Source organism: Pocillopora verrucosa, chromosome 14 (genome assembly GCF_036669915.1).
Source record: "Pocillopora verrucosa isolate sample1 chromosome 14, ASM3666991v2, whole genome shotgun sequence".
Classification (NCBI taxonomy): Eukaryota; Metazoa; Cnidaria; class Anthozoa; order Scleractinia; family Pocilloporidae; genus Pocillopora; species Pocillopora verrucosa.
In genome coordinates, this window is record NC_089325.1 from 18920968 (window position 1) to 18941320 (window position 20353).

General features: G+C 38.3%; 1 protein-coding gene across 1 annotated transcript; it reads right to left on the reverse strand.

Moving 5' to 3' along the window:
• Positions 1-7657: 7657 nt before the first annotated feature.
• Positions 7658-8095, reverse strand: LOC131793354 (uncharacterized). Its single transcript, XM_059110767.1, has one exon. It carries the CDS (start codon positions 8093-8095, stop codon positions 7658-7660), a length of 438 nt encoding a protein of 145 aa, XP_058966750.1.
• Positions 8096-20353: the final 12258 nt, after the last annotated feature.

Genomic DNA, 20353 nt, shown 5'->3' on the forward strand with positions numbered 1-20353 from the left:
CAATAGACTATCCCGACAACACCAGAAAAATGAAGCAACTTATCAACTTTACGTAACCGCACAAACCAGTACAAGAAAAAGTATTACGGCTATAGGGGAAAATCACTGAGTGATAGAGGGTTACATTTCAGAGCTTTGGGGGAAAATTACTCAGTGAGAGGGTTACCATTAATGGCTATAAGGTTCACGCGGCCCACTTTAGTATAAGAATAAAAAAAAAAAAAAAAGAACAGTTATCGAGTTTTTTAAATTATATCACATAATATGTCACCGCAACTTGCATCTCACAAACCCGTGAACATATACAACCCGATTTAAGTGGTAGGATATAAGCCAGTTGATCACCAAAACAATTTTCCTACTTTGAATTATTAAGATCCAATGTGCAAATGTCAAATAATTAAAATAGACTGACAAAAATTATTTCTAGAAAACAAAGTTATCGCGGTCACCTGTAGCGGGGTAAAACTGGGTTTATTGCAGTAACCTTTTTAAAGAGCGCTGCATCGCGATATTTTTATTTTATCTTTGTTTAAATAACAATTCTGTAACCAACCCACTAGGAAGATTCTGGCAAGAAAATAAAATACAATTTGAACATATATGAATTATTAATTGCTTCAGAACTCATGGCAGAACCGATAAATTAAAACTCAAAGAGAGAGGCTAATATTAGAAAGTTTCCGCTTCAGGTGAACATGTTTAGTTCTGGTATTTACCTAGAAATCAATTACGGGAAAGAATACATCAAATAGAGCTGAAAAAGATGAAATTGAAAGGCCCTCAAATCTACAGACAGAGTTTTATGGTGAAAGTTAGCCTACTATCATGGTCAGAGACTTGGAAAAAGTACAAGTGATAATCCTCAAGCTCGAGCAAACAAGTTCCTTCCATAAAGAAATGAAAAAATATCAAGCCAAGCCAAAGGTGTGCATAAAGACCATCAGTGGGATAAGAGAAAGCTCTCTCGAAGAAAACTAGCAGTCTGTTTTCAGCTCTTTTTCAACGAAAAATGGTTCTCTGCCTGTTTACAGCTTGTCACGCTATTCTGCTTGTTTGCAGCAAATCACACTGATTCTAGCTACATCTTACTCACAACAACATTTTTGCTTTTTGGCTGCTAAACTACGCTTTGTTCAACTCTATCGCACCGAAAACGTTTTTTCGCCTGGTTGTTGCTTACGCTGTTTTAAGCTTTCTTGCTTTAAAACTGTTTTGTCGGCCTGTTTGCAGCTGGTTGACTGACTTAAGCTTTATCTCACTGAAAATAACGTTTTTGCTGTTTTGTTGCTTTTTGCACTGAATAAAGGTTTTCGCTAGTTTGCAGCTAATCCCGCTGATTCTAGCTATCTGACTGAAAAGAAGGTTTTTGCTGTTTTTTCGCTAAATTACGCTGTCTTCAGCTATTTGCCCTTTAAAATTTTTTCACCTGTTTGCAGCTAATCACGCTGATTCTAGCTATATTTCACTCATTACAACAGTTTTGCTTTTTCGCTGCTAAATTACACTCTTGCCAACTCTATCGCACCGAGCGCAATTTCGCTAGTTTCCCTTTGAATTAAGCTGTTTGTAGTTTTATTGCACCGAAAAGAAGTTCTTAGCTTTACTGCACCAAAAGCAAAAACGGTTTCTTCAGTAAGATAAGGTCAAAATTAACGTGATTACCTGCCGATATGCGAAAAAACTTCTTTCAGTCCGATAAAACGTTTTGGTGCAATAAGGTTAAAAACAGGATAATTTAACTAGAAAAAAACCAAACCGTTGTTTTATCCATTACCTAAAGCCCAATACAGCCGATTGAGCCAACTCACCTACTATCTGCATTAAGTGCACTTTAACTTTTTCCGCTTTTTGCAATTTTTTAATTTTATCTGTATTTGCTAGTTTGAATTTTTAACCAGTTAAACTATTGAGGCTAGTTATGCTTTTTGTCTGATTAAATCTTAACTCTAAGCTAGTTTGACCATTCAAACTACTTGAACTAATGAAGATAATTCATAATTCAAGTCAAAATAGTGAAAACAATTTAGTTGGTTCTACTTTTTACATGGTCAATCTTGCTTAAATGACAAAACGCCTAACTTGCTGAAATGGCTCAACCAGATAAAAGGCGTAGATAACTAAATCAGTTCAACTGCACAAACTTGTCAAGCTAAATGAAGATTTTAGATATATGAAAATTCACATATTTGCCCTGCGGTGGAAAGATGAAATTAGAAGATCCTCGCAGCTAAGAACACTACTGAAACAAGTAGTTGTAAGTAGGACCTGAAAAAAAAAAAAAAAAAAAAAAAAATTTCAGGCCCATACGGGATTTGAACCCATGACCTCTGCGATACCGGTGCAGCGCTCTACCAATTGAGCTAACAAGCCAACTGGGAGGTGGTCAATGAATTGGGTACAAATAAACATCCAAGTGAATGAAGATTTTAGATATATGAAAATTTACATATTTGCACTGCGGTGGAAAGATGAAATTAGAAGATCCTCGCAGCTAAGAACACTACTGAAACGAGTAGTTGTAAGCAAGACCTGAAAAAAATTTCAGGCCCGTACGGGATTTGAACCCATGACCTCTGCGATACCGGTGCAGCGCTCTACCAATTCAGCTAACAAGCGCAGTGCAAATATGTGAATTTTCATAACATAATTTTCCAGATAAGCTGGAAACCACTCCGCTTCGCGTCGTGGTTTCCTACGCGTATGTCGTGTTCTCCCAACCTGCCGCGTGTTTGCATCAGGCTATGTAAACATGGAAACCATTTTTCATTTCTTCAGTATTCATTATCTGCGCTCGACGGCGGTGAACGTGGCTTTGACTCTTTGTTCACTTAGCTAACGGTTTAAGGGGGCCTGTATTTTTGACACCCTTGCTTCCTGTTTCCTTTTCGATGTGTTCCACCTCTCCCATAGGATTGACCCTTTTGAGAATCTCGACAATGCTGCGCATAATGGCAACATTTTCTGCGGGAGTTGCACTTTCGATTGCAAGCAGGACACCCACCTTTGGTATCGTGTGTCCAACTTTTTTTACAGTTAAGACAATGAGCTGTCTTTGTCTGCTGTTTTTGACTTCTGAGGGAACACAGCATTGGCATTTCCAGGAGATCCTATGTCAGTCGCTTGCTGCTCTGAGACTTTTGATGCTCCTGCTCTGGCCAACGGGGCTTTAAGTGTCATGGTCGAATCTCTCTGTGGTTTTCAGCAAAGGCTTTGCGAAGTGCACCAATGAACTATTTGAGATTTAAGTGCTGCACTTGCTGAGAGCGGTCCTCTCGACTTCTCATTGGAAAAAGTTTTCTTTTATTTTTCGCCCATAAAAAGGGTTTAGGACACATGTTTCAAAAATAGTTTAGTTGTTCTTCAATTCTCTCTTTTTGCGTCGTTACAATCCAAAAATGATTTTTGGCTAGACCACCCTTGTGGACAGCAATCGAAATTAACAATTTCAAAGATTTTGATCAACGCGCAGTGACTGCAAAAATGAAGCTCACGAACTTCTATCTTGCTACAAGTTGCAAGATGTATTCAGTTAGGTCACAGACAACATACGGAAACTTCAGCTGAAATATTTTCCATACCAGCGTGATCAGAGGAGACCCTTCTCTTCGACCTCATTTGCATATCAAAAATTCACTATTTTGTATAAAAGAATTCTCAAAATGCAGGCGTTTGTAGGGCTGAAAAAGTATACCAGTACATATTGTATACAACTTAGAGGTCACAGATTGCCTTAAACCTGCGGGTATATCTCTAGCTTCCATCCAGCAACATCTTAAAAACAATGCAAATCTATGTGTTTGCTGAACTGCGCTCGTGTCAAAGATCGTTTGCATGATTCTGAAAATCGACCAAGATCTCTTTTTGACCATTAAAACTTCGTTCGTTTATCTTCTACGTTGAGGATTTTAGGTTTTCATAGCCACTGAATGGAGAATAGATGCCGAGTTGTCCTACAACGTTTCATAAACGTAATCGGTCATAACGCGTGCACGCTTGCGTGACTTACAAAGTAAACAAAGGAGATCGGAAGGTGCCTTCTCGATAATTTAAAATATCAGGTCATGAACTGCACACAGTGTGGAGAAGATCGCTCTGTCTCATAATAGGCATACCACGTTGCTTAAAAGGACACAAAAACAAGTTAAAATACGTTACAGTGTTTATATTTACAAAACAACACGCATTCACTCTGAAACAATTATTGCAAATATATCTTAATTCGTTCAGCTACAAAAAAAGCACAGGCTTACGTAAACGTGTCACATGGTGAAAGTAGCCTAAATAATTCACTGGAAAAAATGCAGAACTAGCTTAATCGGCTTAACTTCACAAAATGCACTATCTAGCTGAAATGGCTTCACTGGTTAAATAGTCAATTAGCAACTACAGTGAAACTGCACAAACTGCGCAAAGTATCTCGATAAATGGTCATACTTACTTCAGTGGTTTAACCAGACAAAATACACAACTAACGGAAATAGTTGGGCTGGTTGAAAAAGTTAAATTAGGGAAGACAGTCAAACTGAAAAAATTACAATCTTTCTCTACTGGTTGAAGTAGTTCAAATGGTCAAAATATCTCAAAAGCTTCAATCGGACAAAATGCTTACCCAGCTGAAATGGTTTAACTGGTTGAAAGTCAAACTAGCAACGACACTTATACTGCACAAAAAGTGCAATCTATCTTAACTGGTTAGAGTCGTTCAAATGGTAATGTTAGCTTCAATGGTTTAGCCAGACAAGATACATAACAACTAATATGGTTCAACTGATTAAATAGTCAACCTGGCGAAAATAGTTCAACTCAAACACATTGCACAAGCTGTCATGATTGGTTAAAGTCCTTCAAATGGTCAAAATAGCTGCAATTAATCAACTGCCTAACTGAATTGGTACAAGTAATCCAGATAGTCAAACTAGTTTGATTGGTTCAACTGGTTAAATAGTCAAACCTTCCAAAGCGTTAAACTGCATAAACTGCACAATCTATCTTAACTGGTTGAAGTAGTTAAAACGATGAAATGAACTAAAATAGTTTAGTTGGACAAAATGCAAGACGACCTTAAATGGCTCGACTGCACAATCTAGCTTAATGACTTCGACTCATTAAAAAAAGTCAAACTACCGGTACCTTAATTTGCTGAAGTGGTTTAATAGTCAAACTACGAAAGACAGTAGAACTGTACCAATTGCAGAATCTATCTAAATTAGTTCAATGAGTAAAAATGGTGAGACCACCTTAAACACTTCAACTGGACAAAAACGTATAAGTGGTTTAAATGATTAGATGGTGCAAACTACAAAATCTTAATTGCTTCAAGCAATTATGAAGTCAAATTAGCGAAAACAGTAAAACTACACAAATAACCTATCTTAAATGGTTGAAGTAGTTCAAATGGTCAATGAGCTAAACTGTTTCAGATAGAGAAAATGCACAACAGGCTCGATTGGATCAACTGTACAAACTGCAGGATATAGCCGAATTTGGTGAGACTGGTCAACTAGTCAAACCAGCAAAATTAGCTCAACTGCCCAAATTGCACAATCTTTCTTAGATGGTTGAAGTAGTCCAAACGGTCAAATTAGCTTAACTGGTTCAACTAGCATAAGTAGCTTGATAGGTTTAAGTGCACAAGCTTCACAATCTAGCGTAATCAGCCGAAGTCGTTTAAATGGTCAAACTGGCTTAGATGGTTAATTCAGACAAAATGCATATCTACCTTAAATCTTTCAACTGGTTGAATATTTAGACAATGGAAGGCAGTGAAACTGCAATATCTATCACAACTGGTTGATAAAGTTCAAATTACTCATATCTAAAGCTTTACAGGTTCACCTGGTTAAATACTCGAGCAAGTGAGGACAGTTAAACTTCACAACTTGCACAATCTAACTTCATTGGCTAAAATCATTCAAATGATTGAACCAAAAATAAATTGTTCAATGGGACAAAATGCGTAAGTACCTAAATTGGTTCAATTCCATAATTTTATAATGTAATTTGACTCGTCTAAGAAGTTTAAGAAGTCAGTTTAGCTTAATTGGCTCAACTGGTTAAATAGTGAAATAAGCGAAAACATTTAAACTGCGAAAAATTGCAAAATGTATCTTGATTGATTAAAGAATTTCAAAATGGTGAGACTAGCTTATTATATTAGCTTTAATAGTTGAACCAAACAAAACGCATAGCCTTAATAGTACAATTGGAAAGTCTCCAAAATTTAGGCTAAATTGGTTCAAGTTAAACTAGTCAAGTAACCTTAATAGGTTCCACTTGGTTAGTAGTTAAATTAGCGAACACAGTTAAGCTCGAAAAATGCACAAACTTTCTTAATTTCTTGAGGTAGTTTAATGGTCAAACTAGTTTCAGTTGTCCAACTGAAAAAACTGAACGATCTAGCTGCATTAGTGAAATTAGTATTGGGTTTAGCAAAAATATGCCCTTAAGTCTAAGTAGATGTTTGAGCAACTCTAACGTTGTGGCTATTCTAAATTCTCTTGATGGGTTTCGTAACACCTTGAATGTGAGGAAGAACATGAAAACCAGTCGCTGCTTTCTTTTCATCAGGAATGTTAATAGTTGTAACTGGTTTCTGGAAGTTACGAAGAATAGCCATTTACCGTTAGGACATTAGAAACATATCTTTGCTCCTCAGCCTTCGAGTCAAGTATAGATGGTTGACAATCAGCCCTGCTGAGTAATGTTTCAGTCTATTTATGATAAATTCTCCTGTTCCACTCTGCACTCAATTTAAATAAAGAAAAGGCAAATGTCTATCTTTTTCATGCTTAAGCGTAAATTAGATAGATGGGTCTATGGATTTAATACGATGAAGGCGTTCCACTTCATTTCTGAATACCGCAGAAATAGCATCATTGATATATCGTTTTCAGAAAAAGGGTTTAACGGTAAAGTGGCAAGGCCCTTTTTTTTCGCGTCTTCTATAACTATATTGGCAATGACAGCAGATACGAGTGAACCCATTGCTTTACCAAAACCTGTTGGTTTTGAAGCAAAAAGATAGTATATGAATAATATTCTCCGTAGGAAAAGAACTTCTTTCTTCTCTGAGTCTCTTCACTGCAACTTTAAGTTTAAATGCTTAAATTGGACAAAATACATAAGTACTTCGATAGCTTTTACTGCAAAAACTACACAATGTACCCAAATTGGCTAAAGTAGTCAAAACAGTCAAACCAAACTAATATAATTGTTTCAACTAGTTAAAAGTCGAAGCTAGCGAAGATAGTTAAATTGCACAAATTGCACAATCTATTTCAAGGGGAGGAAGTTGTTTAAATGATTAAACTGGCTTTGATTCTCCCGCGGGAGTAAATGCATAACAAGCTTAAATGGCTTAGTGGGTTAAATAGTAGAGCTAGAAATGACAGTTTATCTCGGTCTCAACTGGTTGAAGTGGCTCGATTGGTCCAACTAGCTTCGATGCTTTAGATGGATAACATGCGCAACTAGCTTTACAGGTTCAACTGGTGAAATGCTTAAAGTAGTTAAAACAGTAAAACTGCAAAAATTGCATATTCTGTACTGATTGGTTAAAGTAGTTGAAGCGCTTCAACTAGCTTCAATGTTTAACTAGCTTCAATGGTCCAACTGTACGTTCTAGTTTAATTTAATGTTGGGCACTTAAAAATGCTTAAGTATCTAAAATGGCAAAACCGAAGAAACTGAACTGGGCTTGTCTGGGCTTGGGCACCGAAACCATAGGAGATACCCAGAGAGTGGGTCCATTAGCCGGCTCAATGATATCCTGTTGCAGCAGAGATTCAACACAAGCTTCAAGATTCTTTAGTTGATGGAATGGGATGTGTCTCTGCGATTGATGCATAGGTTTCACATTTTCATTGATTTGAAATTGGACCTCAACATTCTTCAGCTTTCCAAGGCCACTGAAAAGACTTGGGTAATTTTGTAACACTCTCCTTTCCACAGACGCAGCATTTGCAATTTGCAGTATTCCAAGGTCTGGAGCAGCTGCATATCCAAGAAGAGATGTTTTACCATCTACCACGAGAAATTCAGAGTCAACTGAGCAACAGTTAGATTCAACTAGGGCTTTGAATTTACCCAGCATCGAGAGGGGTTTCGATGAGTTAAAAGCACACACTTAAGTATCACAAGGTTTTAGTACACTGTCAAACATCTTCGACAAATCATTACTCACAATGTTCACACTGGCCCCAGAGTCCCCTAAGAACTTGCATGTGACACCATTGACTTCCAATGACACAAATGGAACACTAATCTTAGTTGGAGAACTTAACGGAAACATGTATTCATCATGTGAACTCGATGGCGGTGAGCGTGGTTTTGATTTTTTGTTCACTCAGCTAATGGTTTGGGGGGGCTTGGAATTTCAACCTCTCTGCTTCCTGTTTCCTTTTTGATGTGTTCCGCCTCTGCCATAAGACTGAGCCCTTTGAAGCCAACAAGGCTTTAAGTGTGATGGTCCAATCTCTCAATTTTAATTTCCTTGTCAACGTTAGTAAATTCACATGCAACTGCGAACTGTTGCAGGTGAGATTGATACATATTCATGGTTTCAACTGGGTATCCCCTCGCTTGCCTAACTGTGAAAATCTCAAATTCCACACTCCTCTTTGGGTCAAAGTGTAATGCAATGTGTTGTTGTTTATTAAAAAAGTGCCACTTGCAGCTGGAGGGCTGACTTGCTTGTACACAAAATGATAATTTTAAAAAAATTAATTTGAATAATATTGAAAACGTGAATTACAAAATTGGATTTAATCTATGTGATCTAAATATGTGTTATAAAAAAGGGCATTATATCTCTAAGTCTATTGGAAAATATAGTTCATAATTTATATATCAGGATTTTTTATAAACCGAAGACAGGATAAAGGTGTTCGTAAACCTTTGCTCTTGGGAGACAAAGAATCGAGTCTGTCTAAGATTATATCTTGGGTGTGTCTCTCTGGTAGATGTCCAAGGTTGTAACTGGGTGCAGTAACAATGTCATTGGATAATATGTCACATGCCTTTAAACGCCTGTTGTTTAGCTTTAAAATTCCACGGAGGTCCAGGCTGTCTGCGTAGTCACTGTCAGGGTAGATGATTGCCAGAACACGCTTCTAAACCCATTCTATGGTATCTGATAAATAGGCTGGTCGTACGAAATGGAAAACCTGACAGCTGTACTCCAAAACAGGTCCTACACAGGTCACATAAAAGGTAATAATGTCTTGCTCAGGGACTTTGGCGCGTTTGAACTGGACGATAAAATATAAACGTTTATTAGCTTTCTTGATAATATTGACCACGTGGTCATTCCCCTTCAGGTTGTTGCTAACGGCTAGTCCTAGTATTCTAGCAATTGTGACTGCTTCAAGCTGGCCAGAGTCGATTTAAGCTTGGGAAAGTGTTCGCAGTTTTTGAGAAAGAGATCGCGAGTTCTTTGCACTTAGCAACATTTAGCTGTAGTCTGTTAATGGTTGACCAAGTTTGGACGCTTTTGATGGCATCTTCAATGTTAGTGGTGGAGCCTTCAGGCACGGCTTCGGAAAAGGTGGTGTCAGGTTTGCACTTGGGGTGGCCGAAGATCATTTATCATGAGTAGGAAAAGCCACAGTCGTAACTTTGTCTCCAGCGGCACACCAGACAGGATATCAGCCCATTTGGAGAGACACTCTCTAGCCAGCCTTACTACCTGCTGTCTGTTCGTGCTGTTGTCTGTTCGTGAGAAAGTCAATCACCCAGCGCTTGACGAAGAGAGGCATGGAAAAGAGAGAGACCTTCTTAGCTGGGATATGATGGTCCATGAGGTCGAAAACCTTGCGGTAGTCAAATGGGGCAACTCTGAGTGCGCTTCCTGTTCTGTCAGTTGCCTTGGCCCAAGAATGCACTATCGAGATGAGCGCATGGTTCGAGGGATACTGCCAAACTGAGACCAGGGTAGCTTCTGTTTTTTATACAAGGCATTGAGTAGGTGTGTGGTAGGAAGTGTGGAAACTTTCAGGATCCTATTGCCAATGCCGTCAGGGCCTGGTGTTTTAGACTGGTGGAGGTTTTTTCAACTTCTTTAACACAAAGTTAGTTAGTATGCATCCAGCTTTGTTTTTGCTGTTGCAAAATCTTCACCAATGTCCGCTAGAGCATTAAAGAGGTCAGACACCTCCTCTTGGGCATAGCACAGTGAAAGAGCTCTCTGTCTCTTCTTATCACTAATAGCAGCGGCAAAAAAAGCTTTTCAAGTCATTTGATTCATCTGCACCATTGTTGAGCAATGGCTACCACTAAAACCTTAGATCCATGACCGTCGTGGCAAGGACATTTAGACGGGTTGTTTTTCGGAGTGAAACTTGCAAGGCCCCTCCTTGCGGACAGAAACAGACCTGATGTGATGAACAAGTGAGTGGATTACGCCACCTGGTTTATGAACCATGCCGTAGTGCGCTACTGTGTGTTTGTCGACGAATGCGGCTACAACATCTGGACGGCCAGAAGCCACGGTAGAGTGCGGCAGGGAGAGAGAGCGTACCATCAAGTGTGCGGCCAGCGAGGACGAAACTTGACAGTGACAATGGCAATCTCGCCAATCAATGGACTTGTATTTTCCTCAGCAGTTCTTGGCAGAATGAATGCTGCACGTTTCCATAACTTCCTGGCACAGGCGAGGACAAATCTAGATCCCGACGAGGAGGTTATCTTTGTGTAAGTCTCTTGACTTTTTTGAAATAAGTCAAATGCTAAAATTAGCTTGACTGATTCAACTGGATAAAATGCTTAACTAGACTAATAGGCGTTACTGTGTAAACAACACAATCCTGCCTCATTGGTTAAGCTGGTTAAATAGTCAAACTAACGAAAGAAGTTCAAGTACAGAAATTGTACAATCTATCTTAAATATAACTAATATGATTTTGACTATTTTAAAATATATGAGATGTAGCTTAATTGGTTAATTAATTGCTTTTGAAAGGGTGAAGCTACCTTAAATGACAAAATGTAACACTCTGAAATGACTGATCCACAGAACATCCATAAATATTCTAATTCAACTACAAAAACAGCACAAGCTATCTCAAATGTGTCACATGGTCAAAGTAGCCTAAATAATTTACTGGACAAAATGCAGAATTAGCTTAATCGGCTTAACTGCACAGACTTCCCAATCTAGCTTAAATAGCTTAAATAGTTCAACAAGACAAAATGCATAACTAGCTAAAATGGTTAAACTGGACAAAATGTGTGAATACCTTCAATGGCTCAACAGGCTAATTACTTAAACTATCAAAGACAGTTAAAGTCTAAAAATGCTGCACCATCTATTTTAGAGGTAGCTCAAATGCTCATACTAGCTTCAATTAATCCACTGCACAAACTGCATAATCTGGCTGAAATGGTTTATCTGGTTCACTCGTCAACAAGCAAAAATGAATAAACTGTACAAATTACATTTTCTACCTCAGTTGGCTATAGAGGTTCAACGGTCGCTCTAGTTTAAATAGGTCAACAAGACAAAATGCATAATTAGCTGAAAAGGTTTAACAAGACAAAATACGTAAATAGGTTTAATGGTTCAAGTCGTTAAAAGTCAGTCTAGTGATAAAAGTTAAACGGCACAAATTGCACAGTCTGTCTTCATCGATGCAAGTAGTTCACTCGGTTAAACTAACTTAAATGGTTCAACTGAACCAGGTGCATAACTACCTTAGTTGGTTCCACTGCACATTCTGGACAGTCTAACTTAAATGGCTCAACTGCAACCTATCTTGATTGGTTAAAGTAGTCCAAATGACCAAACTAGTGTACATGCTCGAACTGGAAAAAAATGCATAACTAGCCTGATAGCATTCACCGTACAGACTACACAACCTACCTAAATTGGATACACTCGTTAAATAGTCAATACTCAAGTTACCAGAAACAGTTAAACAGCACCAATTGCAAAATCTATCCAAATTAGTTAAAACTGTTCAAATGGTGATACTAACCTCAGTTCTTCAAGCAGACAAAATTCACAGCTAGCTTAAATAGTTGAAAAGCTAAATTAAGCAAGACAGTCAAACTAATATAACTGAGTAATCTTTCTCATCTGGTCGAAGTAACTACAGTGGGCAAACTACCTTCAATTGGTGAACTGCAAAAATGGCACAATCAGGCTATATTGGTTCAAGTAATCAAAGCTCAACCAGTTAAATAGTCAAATCAGCGTAGAAAGTTAAATACCAAAAATGCACAATCTATCTCAATTCACTGCCGTAGACCGAATGGTCAAAATATCTCAAAAACTTTAAACTTAAAAGTTAAATCAATTTAGCCAGGTTGTGCATTTTGTCCAGTTGGACCGCTTCACCTCATTTGAGATACAAATAGTCACACTTGCTGATACTGTAGAACTGGACAAAATGTACACACTACCTAAATTAATTCAACTGGTTTCCATGTCTGAAATAAGCTGCAGCAGTTCAACTAGTTTAAAAGCTAGTTGAACCACTGCAAGCAACGAAGATGAATTGTGCAACATGTGGAGGTCTCTTCCAGCTTAACTATTTAACCATTTGAACCATTTAGGCTAGATTGTGTTCTATGTGCAATTGAACCTACTAAGCTAGTTTAACCATTTTCACTTCTTTAAGGAATTAAGATAGATTGTGCATTTTTGCAGTTAAACTAGCTTCGCTAGTCTTACCGTTTGAAAGTTACACTAATTATATAAGTTTGAACATTTTAACAACTTGTAAGAAATAATTAGATTGTGCAGTTTGTGTAGTTGAAGTACTAAAGCTAGTTGTGCTTTATTTCCAGTTGAACCATTTAAGCTAGTTTGATCATTTTAACTACCTCGACCAACTAAAATAAATTGCACACTTTTTTCAGTTTACTATCCTCCTTAGTTTCCCTATTTATCCAGTCGAACCAATTCAGCTAAAACAACTAACTGGTTGAACTACTTCAAATGGTGACACTGGCTTCATTACCTCAAACGGACAAAATGCAAAACTAGCTTAAATGGTTTAACTGCACAAACTTCCCGTTTAGACAAACTAGCTTTATCTGTTTGCTAGTTGAAAAAGTAGAGGTAAAAAATAGTTTACATGCATAAATTGTTCGATGTATCTGAAGTGGATGCAGCAGTTAAAATAGTCAAAGTAGCTCAAATTAAACCAGACAAAATACATACCTAGCCTAAAATGGTCTAACTTATTGAATCGTCCAACTAAGGAGGAAAGTTGTACGGCACAAATTAGCGCAATCTATCTTAATTGATTAGAGGGACAGCAGAGAAGGGCAAACCCATAGCTGTACCAAAAACGTTTCTGTTTTGAGGCAAAGAGACAGCATATGAATAATATCCTCCACAGGCAAAGAACTTCCTCCTTTCCAAGTCTCTTCACCGCAAGTTTAGGCTGAAATGCTTAAACTGGACAAAATGCATAAGTAGCTTGGTAGGTTTTACTGCTCAAACCACACGATGTACCCTAATGGGTTAAAGTAGTTAAAACAGTCAAGCTAATTTAATTGCTTCAATTGGTTAAATGACAAACTAGCTAAAGAGTTAAATTGCGCAAATTGCACAATCTATCTTAATCGGTGGAAGTTGTTTAGATGATCAAATTGGCTTTGATGCTTCCGCTAGACAAAATGCATAACTAGCTTAAATGGCTCAGTGAGTTGAATAGTAGAACAAGAACACACAGTCTATCTTGATGTGGCTCGAATGGTCCAACGAGCCTCGATGCTTCATGCAGGCAAAATCCAGCTGTTACTCAAATGGGCGAACTGTACAAGCTCCAGTTAAAATAGTTCAACTGGTTTAATAAGCAAAAGTAGCAGAAGCAAATTAAATGCACAAATCTTAATTGGCTCAAGGAGATTAAACAGTCAAACTAGCACGTGTTTAGGTTAAGTTGGACAAAATATTTAACTAGCTTAAATAGTCTAAGTGGTTAAATAGTCAAACCAGCGAGGAAAGTCAGACTGTAAAAAATGCGAAAGCGAAATCAATTAAACTGTAAAAAATGCATAAGCCCCTTGAATGGGCTCAATAGATCAAATAGGCGAAAACAGCAAAACGTTGCAAACTGAACAAAATAGCTTAATTGGCTTATGTGCTGCTAAATTACATTTTTTTTTTGCTCTATAGCACAGAAAAAAGTTTTTTGCCCTCTTTCAGCTAGTCGCGCTGAGTTTTGCTGAAAACATCACTTCTAGATTTTAGATATATGAAAATTCACATATTTGCACTGTGGTGGAAAGATGAAATTAGGAGATCCTCGCAGCTAAGAACACTACTGAAACGAGTAGTTGTAAATAGGACCTGAAAAAAAAAATTTTCAGGCCCGTACGGGATTTGAACCCATGACCTCTGCGATACCAGTGCAGCGCTCTACCAACTGAGCTAACAAGCCAACTGGGAGCTGGTCAATGAATTGGGTCCAAATAAACATCCAAGTGAATGAAGATTTTAGATATATGAAAATTCACATATTTGCACTGCGGTGGAAAGATGAAATTAGGAGATCCTCGCAGCTAAGAACATTACTGAAACGAGTAGTTGTAAATTGGACCTGAAAAAAATTTCAGGCCCGTACGGGATTTGAACCCATGACCTCTGCGATACCGATGCAGCGCTCTACCAATTCAGCTAACAAGCCAACTGGGAGCTGAACTTGTTTCAGTAGTGTTCTTAGCTGCGAGGATCTCCTAATTTCCACGGCAGTGCAAATATGTGAATTTTCATATATCTAAAATCTTCATTCACTTGGATGTTTATTTGGACCCAATTCATTGACCAGCTCAACAATTTCAACATCACTTCTAGTTTTCATGTTTCATTATTTTACAGCTGAAATGGGCCATTTTTGGTTTTACCTCACCAAAGACGTGTTTGCCTTTTGCTGCTAAACTACACAATATTCTACTTATTGAACCGAGAATAAGTCACTGTATTTGGCCAAATAACCCTGTTTTCAGGTTTATCGCACGTTTTTTCATTTTTTTGCCACTGAATTAAGTTGTTTTTAGCCTTATGACGCTAAAAAAAGGTCTTCTAGCCGTTTGCAGCTAAGCAAGCTAAATCTAGTTTTATTTCACTCAGAATAGAGTTTCTCTGCTCGCCTCTTTCCTACTAAGTCACGCTGGTTTTAGCCTAATATCACCGAAAAAAAGTGTCTGGGTTGTTGCACCTAATCATGTTCATTTCTGCTTAACCTCACTCAAAACGTTGTTTCTGTGTACCGAAAACGTATTCCTTTGTTTGCAGCCTAATTTGGGTGTTTAACCCTCCTCTCACGGAAAAGAACGTTTTTGCTTTTGGTTGCTGAATTATCCCGTTCTCAGCTCTAACGCACCGAAAATGTCTTTTCGCTTCTTTGCTGGTTACTTACGCTGCTTTTAGCTTTGCTAAAAGAGTTCAATCAATCTAGCCAGTTTGTCATTTTGTTTAGTTGAACCTTTTCACCTCATCTGAGACATAAATAGCCACACCTGCTTAGACTGAGGAACTGGAAAAAATGCACACACACCTAAATTGTTCAACTAGTTTCAATGCCTCAAATAAGCTGAAATGGTTTGACTATCTTAAAAAGTAGTTGAACGACTTCAAGCAATGAAGATGGATTGTGCATCTTGTGGAGGTCTTTGCTAGTTTATCTATTTAACCAGTTGAACCATTTAGGCTAGATTGTGTTCTATGTGTAATTACCTAGAAAGCTAGTTCAACTAGTTCGACTTCTTCAAGAAATTAAGATAGATTGTGCATTTTTCCAGTTAAATTAGCTGCGCTGATTCGACTATTTATCCAGTTGAACTAATTAAATAAGTTTGACTATTTTTACTACTTGAGCCAATTTAGCTAAAATGTTCAGTTTGTGAAGTTAATTCATTGAAGCTAGTTTGACCACTTTAACTACTTGTATTTATTACATTAGATTGTGCAGTTTGTGTAGTAGAAGTATTAAAGAAGTATTAAAGTATTAAAGAAGTATTAAAGAAGTATTAAATGCGTAATCTCCAGTGGAACTAGTTTGATCATTTTCACTACCTTGACCAACTAAGATAAATTATGCAATTTTTTCAGTTTACTGTCTTTCCTAGTTTCCCTATTTATGGAGTCGAACCAATTCAGCTAAATCAACTAACTGGTTCAGCTAGTTTAAATGGTGAAACTAGCCTCATTGCTTCAAACGAACAAAATGCAAAACCAGCTTAAACTGTTTAACTCCACAAACTGCACGATTTAGCTGATTGGTGAAAATAGCTAAACTAGCTCAATTGGTGAACTAGTTGAAGAGGCAAACAGGCAAATTGCACGATGCACGATGTATTGTAAGTAGATGAAGCAGTTCAAATGGTCTAAGTAGCTTAGAAAGTTAAAGCGGACGAAATGCATACCTTGCCTAAATGGTTTAACTTGTTGAATAGTGAAACTGAAGAGGAGAGTTATATTGCACAAATTAGAGCTATCTATCTTAACTGGTTGAAAGGGATCTAATGGTCATACTACCTTCTATGGTTTTACTGGACAAAATTCATAACTAGCTAAAGAGGTTCAAATTGTTAAATATGCAGCCTGAACAAAACAGTTAAACTGACACAATTGCACAAGCCATCAAAAGTGGTTGAGGTTCTTCAAATTTTTACAAAAGCTACAAGCAATCACATGCACAAACTGCACAATCTGGCTGAATTGTTTCAACTCAACTGTTTAAATAGTCTAACAAGCCAGAACAGTTAAACTGCACAAATCCCAGAATCTATCTTGACTTGTGTAACTACTTCAAATGGTCAAAGGAGCTAAAGTGAGTAAAATGGGCAAGATGCACAAGAAGCTTAAATGGTTTTATTGCACAAAATAACGTAGTTGGCTCAGCTAGTTAAATTGGTCAACTAAACTAGTCAAACCAGCAAAAACCATTTAACTGCGTATACTGCACAATCTATCTTAGCTGGTTAGAGTAGTTCAAATGCTCAAAGTAGCTTAAATTGTTCGACTGGACAAAGTGCATCACTAGCATAAATGTTTTAACAATCCAAACTGTGCAATCTAGCTCAAATGAATCAACTGCTTAAATAATCAAACAAGCGAATACAGTTAAACTGCTAAAACTACAAAATCTGTCTGAATTTGTTGCAGCAATTTAAATGATCAAACTAGGCTAACTGGTTTACCTGGACAAAGTGCATAACTAGTTTAAAAGCTTCAACTGCAAAAGCTGTATAATCCAGCTTAATTTGTTTAAATAATCAAAAAGGTCAAACTATTTTAATTAGTTCTACTTTCAAAAGTCATGGAAACATTTGAACTGCACAAATTGCTCAGGCCTTCTCAACTCGTTAAAATGCTCCAAATGCTCAGACTAGCTCTAATTAATGACTTGCGAAAACTGCAGAATTAAGCTGACTTGCTTCAAGTGATTAAAATAGTCAAGCTTATTTCATCGATTCAGCTGGTTAAATACTTAAACTTAAATAAAAAAAACTCCCAGTAGGCATTCTACAGAGGCACTACCATTTCTGCTATCAATGTAGATAATTATATTAAAAATTTTAATTTGGAATCAGGCCGAATGCTTTTGCAAAGAATGAAAAGTTTTGTCAATTCCCCAGCGACTACAATACATTCTGTCCCACCAGCATGTCTCAAGCGCGGCAACGAAGGCTGTTTTTTCAGCCTCAGGTAACCAAACAAAATTTGTTGTATGTTCATTTGGTCTCTGTGTCGGACTAAATAGACAGCAAAAATTTCCAGCAGATGGATTGGTGAGGTCTCATAATATCATTCTGTTGTTCATGCGGTATCAAATTGCTCTCGACCTTACACTTTAGGCACTTTGGTTGAATAATCATGGGGAATTGCCAAGATGTCCGTCAAGAATAGCCGAGCTTGATGTAATTTTTGAACAAAGGTGTATATCACAGTAGACGACACAAAATCAGTACACCGGTCATGTTGGAATCACATTTTGAATTACTTTATTCCCAGCACGCTAAATCAATACTTGAATCACTTTGAAATCACTAAAAAGAATATTTATCAATTAAATGTTAAAAATTAGTATAAATCAGTGAATCATCATTAGTCAAATCTTGTGGGCACAGGTACACGAGTAGACCTTCGACATACAGGTTGAGTCAGGATCGCACCACTTCCAGCGGGGTCCACTGACGAGCCTGTGGACTCCTGGACAGCGTCAGGAATACAGGAAGGAGGGCTACTCTCAGTGTCCAGGTCAATTGCCTCTCCCTTCAGTGCTTGAGTGGTTCTGAGTGTGATTGAGTAATCAGCCAGAAGCTTCTTGAAGTGAGATGAATTAAGTGTCACTTTATTGGTCAGTGCTTTCTGCCTTTAGCATGCTGTGATGCTTCCTGGTGAAGGTCAACAGGGTCGGGTGAAAGTACATTGACAACTTTTTCACTTTTTTTTGTCTGACTAGTGATGTGTCTCCAACCTGAATGTCACAAACTTTGACAGCTCCCCTAGAATCAGCTTGGTTCTTGATCCTAAGCTTCTACTGAACACCTCTGTGGCGCATGGTTACGGGGTCATGATTTTCACCACTTGGCACAAGAACGGTATTAGGTAATTGGCTGTAATTGGCCACCCAAACAGGGCTGTAGTAAGGGAAACACCCGTAGTGCAATGGGTAGTAACACTATAGTTGCCTAGGAACTGATAAATATCTTGCTTCCAGTGAGTAGTGGTGTGCAGTACCTTTTTAAAGGTCCTCATAAAGCGTTCCACTTAGATGTTGACAAATATCTTGAGGCTGTTTGGGTCGACTCCCTCCACTGGTTTCAGGCTATCTCATTAGCCAGTTGGGATAAGATGCATCACCTCTTGAAGAGTGCCATCTTTTCTGGTTGCCTCACTGATCTCTTCTTTACTTGGAGCCTTAGGTGTCACTTGAGACATCACGAAGTTGACATACTTCTCTGCGGACTCTGCGATTGTCACACTTTGTATCACCCTTGAGATGCCTTATGATATAGTCTGCTGGATTCAGGTCACCTATCGAATACAACACTTCGAAGTTGAAGGACTGTAATTTGAGACGCCAGTTCTCAATCCTAGCGAAGGCTTTGGAAATAGGGCTGTTGAGGATGGCTAGCAATGACTTATGATCTGTCACGACTTTGCAGTGACTTCAGAGGAGGTACATACGGAAGTGATGACAACCCCAAGCGATCGCCAATGCCTCATATTTGATTTGAGAGTAGTGCATTTCCACACTAGAGAGGGCTTTCACGTATTTCTCTGGTGTCTTCATGAAACGCTCTACTCTGCCATTTGCCTTTGGTTTAGCCTTTGGCTAAAGAGGCGTGATTTTCCGTGGTGAAAACCCAGATGTTCAGCAAAGTTCTTCAACTCCACGCCATCAAAAGGGGTCCATTGTCACTCTTTAGGACATCAGGAATTCCTTGTCTAGAAAAAATTGCTATGAGCCTCGAGATAGTAGATTTAGCAGAAGTGGATGTGACAATTTCAACTTCTGGAAAACAGCTGTATTTGTCTATGACGACCTTGAGGTACTCTCCACAAGGAAGTGGTCTCGGAAAATCCATCGTGAGTTCTTTCCATGGAATGTTTGGTAACAGTGTCATCCTTAGAGGTTCAAATCGTTCTGCCTTGCTGATAGTTGCTGCTTGGTATGGTAAACAGCTGTCGACTTTTTTTACCTTAGCCATCTTTTCTATAGCAGGGAACCAAATTATTTGTCTGATGAGGCGTTTTGGTTTTGCAATTCCTTGGTACCCAACGTGTGCTAGGTTCACGGCTTTGTCTCTTAGTACTTTTGGGACTACGATCCTGTTTCCCCTCAGTTCAGTTCCTTGGTAGACCAACAGTTCATCTTTCACATTTCTGTACTCCTGTACTTCGGGATGCATCCACTGGTCAGTCTCAATGGCCTTGATATGTGCTTGGGGCGAGACATTTTCTCCAGCTCTAACTTGATTTCTTGCAGCGTCATTGCTTTTGGCTCTGCCTGAATACATACATAGTACACATAGTCTTGTGCAATGCAGTGCTCCTCACTGTCTATGTTACTTGGATGGCGGCTCATAAAGTTGGCTGGATTCTCAGCGTCTTTGCCAGGTCGATAGATGAGTTGATAGTTGTAGGGCATGAGTCTCAGCTTTCATCTGTCGATGTGCGCTGACGTTGGCTTATGACTGTTAAAGATTCCCAGGATTGGCTTGTGGTCTGTGGCAATAATGAACTCTGACCCATACAAGTAAAGATGAAAATGTTGGACCGCCCAGACTACTCCCAGAATTTCCCTCTTGGTTTGAGAATATCTGCTCTCAACGTCACTTAGTGCTCGGCTTGTGTAAGTGATAACTTTACTATCCTGCACCAACAATCCTC